At 32.2% G+C, this 10,307-nt stretch overlaps 1 protein-coding gene across 2 annotated transcripts; it reads right to left on the minus strand.

The window, feature by feature from the left end:
* Window positions 1–307: 307 nt before the first annotated feature.
* LOC134234374 (receptor-type tyrosine-protein phosphatase T-like) lies at window positions 308–8,749 on the minus strand. 2 transcript variants are annotated; one of them, XM_062716435.1, is made up of 18 exons: window positions 8,692–8,749; window positions 8,400–8,473; window positions 7,916–8,112; window positions 7,073–7,160; window positions 6,530–6,603; window positions 6,388–6,424; window positions 5,746–5,843; window positions 5,295–5,423; window positions 5,047–5,192; window positions 4,588–4,723; window positions 4,336–4,476; window positions 3,756–3,849; window positions 3,589–3,662; window positions 3,363–3,497; window positions 3,154–3,279; window positions 2,745–2,896; window positions 1,535–1,670; window positions 308–1,429 (listed from the first exon to the last, which is right to left on the minus strand). In XM_062716435.1, the coding sequence occupies exons 3-18, from the start codon at window positions 8,090–8,092 to the stop codon at window positions 1,358–1,360; spliced, it is 1,815 nt and encodes a 604-aa protein (XP_062572419.1). In that variant the 5' UTR covers window positions 8,093–8,112; window positions 8,400–8,473; window positions 8,692–8,749; the 3' UTR covers window positions 308–1,357. The 2 variants fall into 2 exon arrangements, with proteins under 2 accessions (XP_062572419.1, XP_062572420.1); XM_062716436.1 differs by lacking the exons at window positions 8,400–8,473; window positions 8,692–8,749 and having other exon boundaries at window positions 7,069–7,160; window positions 7,916–8,089.
* Window positions 8,750–10,307: the final 1,558 nt, after the last annotated feature.

The following is a 10,307-nucleotide window of genomic DNA, read 5'->3' on the forward strand; positions in this document are numbered from 1 at the left end:
TGTATATTAAATCTTTTATTGTTGAATACATTGCAACTCTTTAATAGGATGTCTCCTGCGTGGCGCAGTGGTTAGAGCGTCTGCTCTAGATTTGCAAAATAAGGAGTAAATCTTTAGGTCGCGTGTTCGAATCCCAGGACGTAAAGACTTGTCTTTTAATTGTATTAGACCGTTTAAACCGAGGTCCCGTGTCGCAGTAGGTGCTGGTAAAAGTTCAGCGAGTCTAGGGTTGCTTCCCGCGGGTGACGAACAAAATTTTAAGCTGAATCTTAAAACAACAAGCAATAAAGAAAAACACTGAACAAAATTGTATGTTTAAGTATTTCCTTTAATTATTCGTCAGGTAAAAAAAAAACAAGGAAAGAGGGCGTATAAGGCGAGGACAATCCCCCGCTCTGAGACAAAATGTTTCTCAATTTTCAAAAATCACAGAAAGGTTTTATTTTTCTAAAATCATGTTCTCGGTAATGTCATCTTCAAAACATTTATTTTATTTTACTGAACGACTTATTATTTGATAATCTTTATTTCAAAGTTGACAGTTAAGCATATTTAGTGGAAAATGGGTTTATTGGAGCTATAAACAATGAATTTTGAACATGAATGGGTCAAGTCTCCATTTTTCGTTAACGCTTAAATGATGGAAACGTAAATGTAAAATCTATTTCATTTGTCCAAAAATTGGAATCTGAACCCATTCTACATGAAAATCGAAAATTTCTGGAAAAAATGTACGCTTCAAAAAATCCTTTCATTTAAATCACATTGACCGACGTCGATAATGCATATACTTCGTAGCGTAGTGGTTAAAGCGGTCTATCTTCGAACAAAGCCTGCACTATGGAGAGAGTTCGAATCATACGTGAAGCCTTTTCTTTTTTGTTTTCCCATATCTTAAAAGCATGAGTGAAAACTAAATAATAAAATATTAAAACAATGAAAAACAGAATTAAAAGTGTAAAAGATTATATAAACAATATAATTTGAAAAATATAACTTGTAGAATTGAAAAATGACTTTTCTCAGAGCGGGTGGTGGAGGGGGGTGTCCTCGCCTTGTACGCCTCCATTCTTTCATTACATTGATTATTTTCTGATTGAAAGTAAAATAAAAAAAAACACAGATCGTTCGTACGAAAAACATTGAATCTTACTCCGGAAATCGACTGCATAAATGAATTAAAGAAATATGCTCAATAGTTTTTCAAATTTACAACATGAGCCCGTGTCTACATATTAAGAAATAAATGTCAGTTAAGTCCTTTACATTCTGTAAGAAAGACATTTCAAAAGTAAAAACGCTAAAGTAGCTTTATTCATGAATCCATGAAGATTCAATCCATAGAAATATTCATTCTTTAAGTGTTGGCATATATGCTGTCCGAAGTCAGATATTCACACACAGCCTTAAAGCAAAACTCATATTCGTCCTGCAAGAAAAACAATTGAATAATATGTTCTTTAGAATTTTTAAATGCATCAAACTCCTGATTATACACATATGCTATCCTAAATATCAAATTTGTGCCAATTACCTTGGTAGATATCATTTCCGGTCGGCGACATTGCAGTTGTTGTACTGTGGTAAATATGTCTACCTCACCGTCCTGCTGTAGCTGTTCTATGGCGTTATACACAGCAATAAATACGCCACAGCACGTTGCTCCGTCCCTAGAAAAAAAATAAATCCTTCGACAAAATTATTCTTAACATAACATTATTCCTAAACAATACTTAAACAAATATTACTAATGTAAGCCAATGAGGACACTTTGGTTGGTTTTCAAAGTTTATTAATCCAATTCATAATTTTTGTGTATCGTATAGATTTTTAGTATTTTGAAATTTGAAACTTGATCCGTATAAACCAATACACTGTTGATATATATAAATGTTCAAAGGGTCTATCCAAAATACCAAAAACTGAAGACCGAACTCCCAATAAATAAATAAGCAAAAATCCAAAAGAATAAAATAGAATGCTAAGAGAGAATTGATAATTTGAGAATAAGAACTGGAATGGGAATAAAACGGGAATAAGAACGGGAATGCCCTTTTTTGACCAGAACAGGTTGTGCTCAGTGGGTATCCATGGTCCCGGATATAAAAATACATTTCATTGGTTAACCCACCATCACTAACCGCATACGCTCAGTCCTTAGGTCTGTCCGTTGATCTATGAACCCCAACATGGCACCACTCTCAATGAATAATCATTACTTATATTCATGGGCTCATTCCCCATCTCTGCACCACAGGGTATTCTAGCCCTTAGCTCTTATATTTATTAACTTCAAAGTTCCCAATGTTATTGCTCTTAGTCAAAAATCTTAACAATACCATTGCATTTCCGTACAATTTTCATTACTTAATATCCATGGGCTTGATTGGTCTATTCGGATCAATTTCATTACAAGATGATTTACCAAATTAAAGTGTATTTGAGCAACAACAAAATCCAATTTGTTTTAACAAGATAATTATAGTTCATGGAATTAAGGTCTATTTTCCAATTATAAAGTCACTGTATGTAGTACAATAATAATGTACATTCTTGTTTAATAAACTTTCATTTTATTAAACTATCACTAATAATTTCACTATTTTAAATAAAATGATTATGATACTAAATGCTTATGGTCCAAGTTTGAAACGTTCAAAAAAAATGTCCATTCTAAACCCTATAGGTTTACATTAAGCACTGATAGTTCAAAATATTTTTTTCTTGAAAGTTGTAATACATACTTCGAAATAAGGGTCACAGGGCCATCTGGATTTGACTTCCTATCCGAGCAGAACTGCTTTATCAAATTTGTTATTGAAGAGGTTTGTGCTGGTAGAAACTCAGGCAAACTCCAATCAAGACATTCAATTGCCTGTACTTCATGACATTCATCCTACGGATAATGTGAAAAATATATAGAAGATTCCTTTTGACTTTCATGTTTTAAAAGGTAAAATTGTTTTTTTCGGGAAATTATTTTATGCGGGAAACATTATTTTATTTAAAAACCTTGTGATCTCAATGTTCGAGTTTCACACATTCTAAAATTCCTATTTGAAATTTTTGTGTTTTTTAAAATTCAAGTAAATCTTTGTATCCATAATCTTTATATGGTCTGTCTTATATAAATTAAAATGAAAATAAACGTACGTGTTTCATTTTGATTTTAATGTCTGTTTTTCGAATGTTGTGTGTAATCCTTTGATGTGTACTCTTTGAGATTTCATATGGAGCCAAATCAATCTTCTTGGCAGTGTTCTCAACCCAATCTTTTATCTTGTTAAAGAGAAAAATTTTACTGGTACCAAAAAAAAAAAAATTCGTTAATTTGAAATAAAAAATCAAGGTATATTTTTCACCTCGTTTATTTCTGATAAAGGGTTCAGTGAGATCAGGAATGGAGACTCCTGATCAATCAGCAAACGAGCGAGATCAATGGCGGCTCCTGATACCGGAAATTGCGCAGAAATGAACTCTTCAGCCCTGGTAAACGACTAAAAATGTCAAAAAATTAAAAATTTTCTAATACTGCTATTAAATAAGTTTTGAACTGATAGAATCAGAAATATGTTGAATAAGAATTACCGAGACATTTACTGCATTGTAATATTGCTCTCGTCCCTTCACAGTTGATGTTAGATACACAAGATATCTTTCAACTGAAATTTATTTCAAAACATTAATTTCTTTCAGTTAAATATCCAGATGTAGTTTATTCCTTTAAAATCTAAAAAAAAAACTTGTTACATAACCTGGTAAAACAGAATTGGTAAAACTGAGCTTCATGTTCTGCCCTCCTGTTTTGTAGTCGTCGGTGGTGTAGTGTGGCTTTAAACTTGTTACAGCCTTGAAAGCCAAAAAAATATCCATCGTAGAATATATATAGGTAAAGTTCAGTATTCATTTTTCATAACAACAGTACACTTAACCTGTCCTTTTTATCAATTGAATCCTTCAGCTTAAGCAATTTTACATGAAACAGGATTTACTTAATTAAACGATAACAATACAATCAATATTTTTAATTAAAAAATGTAGTTTGAACACGAATATAGTAATTGAATCAATCTTTCAAATTAATACAAAAAAAAAAAGAATTTCATATTGGTAAGGATTTTAAAAACGTTAAATCATTTGATGACTTAAGGCCTCCTTGAAAAGCAAACTAAATGACATTAAAGGTGCAATTTGAAACTATATAATGCAATGTTTCATTTTGCATGATCTTACATTAGATCTTCAGATGATGTATTTGTTATCAGTCATATTATGCTTATGTATGTGAAAGAATTGTTCTCTTCTGGAAATATAGTTTTGAAATTAAATACTCACATTGAATTCATTTCTAAGTCGTTTTCGTGTTTCTGGTTTCTCCATTTCGCCATATAACTCCATAAACTCTGTCCTGCTGACAAAATTATCCTTTCTCCTGAAGTACTCATACAGAGCATGATAAAGGAAGGCGTACTGATCCTTAAATACATCAAAATGAGATAAGGTTTGAAGATGGTACATGGACATTTTCTCCATTTCAAAATTAAAATTGACACCTAAATCAAGAGAGGCACACAATTGCCAACTTACAGCGTTTTGAATCATGGTCATCCTATCTTTACGCATGGCCTTAACAAACTCGATGACGTTGATTTTGTTATGTTCCTCTCCGTACCTCGACAGAACGTCCAGAGCAATAAATGTCCCGGTTCGTCCGATTCCAGCACTAATTAAAACATTGATTTAAACATAAATTAAGGACAGATGATATAATCAGATTTTTTCTTTGAAAGAGACTTAATATGATGTCACAAGTTTTAGAAATGTGGATAATTCTTAAAGCATTTTCTCGTAAGAAATGGAAAATGAAATAGACTTGAAAAATATTAGTTATACAGATAATATTAGTTTCATATATTCATATATTGATCTAAATTATATTAAAAGAAACTGGGAAACCTATATTCAATGTTGTACTTTTAAAGAGAAAAAGGTATAATATTTTTGACAACAGTTTGATCTTCAGAGGATAGAAATGTACACCCAAACCTGCAATGGACAATTATTGGATGATTGGTGGGTCTTATTTTATGCCGGAAGTGTCTGAGAAACATGATCAGGTTCAAAGGATTAGGCGTTCCGTGGTCAGGCCATCTTGTGAAATGGAACTGTACAACCGTCCTTGACCCAGAAACCTAATAAACAAATGTTAGCAGCAGTATTAGTTTTTAACAGAAGAAGAAGGAATATAACAAAACTGTGGATTAAAGAGGTCGAATATTATATTGTAAAATTACCTTCTTTTTCGAAAGAGTCATTTTCCTTAGAACATAGTATGCATATGATTTTTCTTCAATCAATTTCACGGAGAATGGACCCAGTCTTAGTTCTTCGCTCTCATTCGGCCAATATTGATTACATTTCACCTTTAAATAAAATATTTCAAGCATTTGTGTATCCTTTTAATAAAGACAATATAGGAAATAAGTAAAAAAAGAATGACTACGGTGTAAAAATGAAACCTTGGGCTATTCGTGTATACTTCTTTTGACAGGGTTAGAATGTATTTCCATTCCATGTCATTTTGGCACTTGGATAAACATTTTTCCCTGTTTTAATTCGTCGAGACATAGTTTCGTTTAAGAAATTACGTAAAGTTTTCTTTGAATTGGCCCCCTTTTGCCTAGCTAACTATATGGCGAAAATGGTGATAATTTCCTGTTTACATTATATCTGTGATTTTCAAACTTTTGGTCCTTCAATAAGATTGGTCAACATAACGATGTATTCCACGTGTTCCTGCCAGACCATTCTCCACTGGTCAACAATAGTGTTACTTCGAGGACCTACAGAAAATATATCATTTTGCTTCTTACAGGCCACATGATAATGACATATTCTAATCAATTAAGAAATAAATTTAATTTTTGAAGATTCATGAGGTTATAAACTACGACGCTTCACGCCGGCATATTTCAGCGCTTTATGATAAATATGCCGACGTGAAGCGTAGTAGTAAATTTACGTCATGAATCTTCAAAAGTTGAATTCATGTCTTATATTTACATTATTTTTCTGACGAGTTACCACAAGTTACGACATGCAACTGCCATTTTTAAAGCAAATCATATTGCACTTTATTGTTTGGCGTCAAGTAAAGTATTATGACGTGACAATGGAGATATTCATGATCATCTATTTTAGTTCATGAGAAAATATACAACACTCAAATTTGCAAAAAATCTTAAGCAAAAACATTTGAAAATGTAAATATTGCAATTGAACACAGCAGCTTTATGAACATATTATTGTAATGTAAAACGTTTTATAAACCCTTAGCTTTGGTACTGCAAACTTAATTGTGAATGAATATTTTTTGAAGATCTTTACCTTGGCATGCAATATACTCTCGTTTTTCATCCATATTCTAAACGAGAAAATAGATAATTATATATTTTAGTCTATTTTTAAAATTAATAAAAAAAAAGTTAATTTGAGTTTACTTGTTAATAAAAGATTCCTTTAAACATACCTCAATGAAATTTGCATTTATATAATCTGAATCATATCCGTCACTTATGTCTAAAACAACCCTTGAATGATCATCTGAAAAATATAATTTAAATCAAAGAATATTAGTTATAAAAACCGAGTTTTGACTTTAAAATTAGTAAATTGAATCTTCTGTGGGCGGTAAATGATGATTATTTACTAATTTAATTAAGTCAAATACTGAAATTGAAATGGAATTGTCCGTTATTTCCCGCTCATGATAGAGAGCGCGCGGCGAGTGTGACCGGTCGGCAGGGAATGCTAAATCTTCCATGGCACTTGATCCCATCTTTGATGTTTTAGAGGTCACTGTTTACTTTCGCTGTTTCTGATTGTACTGTTATATAGAATTTTGAGCTTGAATTCTGTTCGTTATCTTTTTTATATTTCATCAAAGAAGAAAATATGAAGCCACATCAAGACCGCATATCGTGGTAAGGTTAATCAAATAAAATAAATTACTATTGGAAATATACATCTTAGAAAACAATGTTGTACATATAATAAAGTGTAAAGTACTTGCATGGAAAAGTTGTTTTAAATCTGTTTTTAGGCATGTTGGCCTCCTGTTTTGCAGTCGTGCAGTCAAACCTTTCACCGTAAGGAAGTGACTAAACCATGAAAAATATATTTAAGCATTGACTGGTAAATATAAAAATTGAGAATTCTTCACTCACAGAACTTAAAGGGAATACTTCTTTCAGCACAGATGATACAAACAAAAATGTATGGCTGTATTGGTATATATTTTTGGCCTTATTTTATTCAAAATGATGCAAATAATAAATTTCTTGAATATTAAGAAATTGAAAACCTTCTATGATGTTCAAACCCCTGCCTCTCTGACACCATCCTTATTAATCGATACAAATATTTTTAACTTCAAATCCCATTTTTGGTGAAAATTTGAATAAAAAATTAAAAACTACATCTTGAAACTTGTTCATTTTACACATTAAAACATGACTGAAGTTGTTATTTTCAAATCTTTTGACAAAAGTTTGTTTGTATCATCTGTCCTTAAGGTGTACATTAAGCAGCTTCCAGGATGGTGTGTACACTGTTCATCAGCATGTGAAATCCACATGAGTTTCGGGGCAAGTATGTTTACTTTTAATCTTCTTTACATTAAAAGCCGCCTATGGCTTATACATGTAACAATTTGTTTCAAAGCGAATGAAAGCAATTACTTTTATTTTCTCTTTCATGCATTGCCTGCCCACAGCATAGTTAATTATTTAATTTACACAATAACATGTAGTGAAAATATTTTCTTGTGAGAACCCTTTAGTGCATTTCCTAAATGTGTTGGTTTAGTTGTATTTCACAGATTTTCAAAACATTTTAATAGCATCATTTGCTGTACCTTGAATTCTTTAATAAATCCTGCATTTTTATTAGCTTCTCGTTGCTTTATGACATCGTGTAAATTTTTGACCAGAATATCTTTAGCTACTGTTAGGTTTTTATAGTAGACAGCTTCTTCCGGATCCTCTTCGTGCGGTTCTTCTTCCGGATCCTCGATAGAAGTTGACGTAGGCATAATATTGGAAAAGACTTTGCCTTGAGTTATTTAAAAAAAGATCTTTTTTTTTACAATTTGTTAATATTATGAAAAGAATTCTTACATTTTAGACTTTCTTTAAAAAGCAAACACAAACAAAATCTATCGATATTTGTAGGTAAAATAAAGTACAAAAACCCCGTACAGGTATTTATCTAAACAAAAACAGGAAAATCACATAACTTTGAAAGAAACAAAAGGAACAAAACATGTATTTACCTATCAGCAATATGGAGTATATACATGCCTTGAATATTACGAAAGGTAAAACTCTATTTGAATATACCTGGCGATCGATTTTCAGAGCCATCGGTAGCCGTCGTAGGAGCAGAATTATTTGGATGTTTTCCTCTTCTTGATCTGTAAAGATTAGGCACGTACGTAAATGGTATGTCTTTAAAATATAACAAAAAATACTTGACGTGATAAAGAATTTAAAAATATGAGACGGCATTGCAATATTAAAAAAATCTAATTATATAAATATGTTACTGTATTGGGTACACATACATGAATACCGTAGGTTTGTCACTCAAAATCTCAGCATATGTACAATTCGATTCCATAGAATCTTTTACCTGAAAAGCAGGACAGCAATTACTGCTATTACGAGTAGAACTAAAAAAGAGCCTAGTCCAGCACCAATTGCAGCAAACGGGGTATCAGTGGGCTGTTTTTAATGAGAGCTATGTTGAAATAAAGTATTTTCATTATTCATTTAAAATATTAACTTTATAACATTCTTTTCTTACAAGACTTTCTGAAGAAATGTTTTTTTTTCATCATGACCTTCGATTCTAAACCGAAAAAAAGCTGTATGTATCTCTTTTCAGTGAGCAAATTTGACAGAAATTTGTATTCTAAAGGCAACATTTGTTACCAAAAATAGTTTGATCATAAAGGGGAAAATAATCTAGAATCTGACGTTCTCCTACCCATGATTATATAATGCATATTATTCACGTGAAAACATATGAATATGTACAAAATTAATACATTTTTCTTATGTCATTCTAAAAGTTAACTACAAATCTGACGAAAATCATTACAAAAAAAAAATATATAAGCTTGACATTTTTTTTAAATGTTGGATTTATTAAACTTTTCAATTGACACATACGATTGGTGCATTGGTCGTCGGAAAATTCTCCAGAGCATCCATGCACACAAGTCCCATTTTTAGAATCACACGTCCCATTGTAACAATATTGGCTACATCTATGCTGACAGGTTTCACCGAAGAATTTTGCATCACATTCTAAATTGTCAATTAGTATTTTGCATGATTCCCATGTGAAGCGATTTTGATATAAAGTAAGCAACCAAAATAAGATCATTAAATGGTATGTTCTGTTTATTCTTACCTTGACAACGTTTTCCTCTCCACCTGCTTTTACAACTACAACTCCCGTCTGTTTGATTACAGTTTGAAACGCAACCAGAGCTACAGACATTTCGACAATCAATTCCAAAATGGTTGTCGATGCAGCCATTGTCACATTGTCCAGAATTTCTGTTACATCCGTTTTTGCAGAAAGGGGTACAAGTTTCATTACAAATGTCTTTGTAATAACCATTTTTGCATCCTTCACTACAGTAGCCAGTGATATTGTTACAAGCATTGCCTTTGCAAAAAGTACTGCATCGAGTAGAGCAATTTGGTCCGAAATGTAATGAATCACATCCTATAATTAAAAAAAAAAAACAGTGTAGCTATCTTTTTTTGTATCAGAGAAGTAACATCATAGTCATGATGTAGTTACTATCAAATCAAAAATTTTCATTTGGGGAAATTTTAATTGTTTTCGAGGTATTTGGAGGCAAACAATTTCATGACCACCAGGAAATATAAAATTCCATATCAATTAATTCTTATATATATAAACTGGTGACATTAGCCTAGTGGTAGGGCGTTTGCTTCGTGATTGGGAGGCCCAGGTTCGATTCTAGTTCGTAGCCCCACGTCATACCTAAGACGTTATAACATAGGTAGTGATTGTTCCTTCTCCAAGCACTCGGCACCAGAAATGAAAGTCAAGGGTCTTTCGGATATGACCTTAAAAACATAGGTCCCGTATCAAGGTAGGCGTTGGCACGATAAAGAAGCCTCACTGCTCAATGGCCCTGAGTGCCGAGTATAGGTCTAAATTTGAAGCCCTTCACCTGCATACGGTGACGTTTCCATATGAGTGAA

The sequence above is a fragment of the Saccostrea cucullata genome, unplaced genomic scaffold (genome assembly GCF_032062105.1).
Source record: "Saccostrea cucullata isolate Sc308-1 unplaced genomic scaffold, CSIRO_AGI_Scuc_v1 ctg3895, whole genome shotgun sequence".
Classification (NCBI taxonomy): Eukaryota; Metazoa; Mollusca; class Bivalvia; order Ostreida; family Ostreidae; genus Saccostrea; species Saccostrea cuccullata.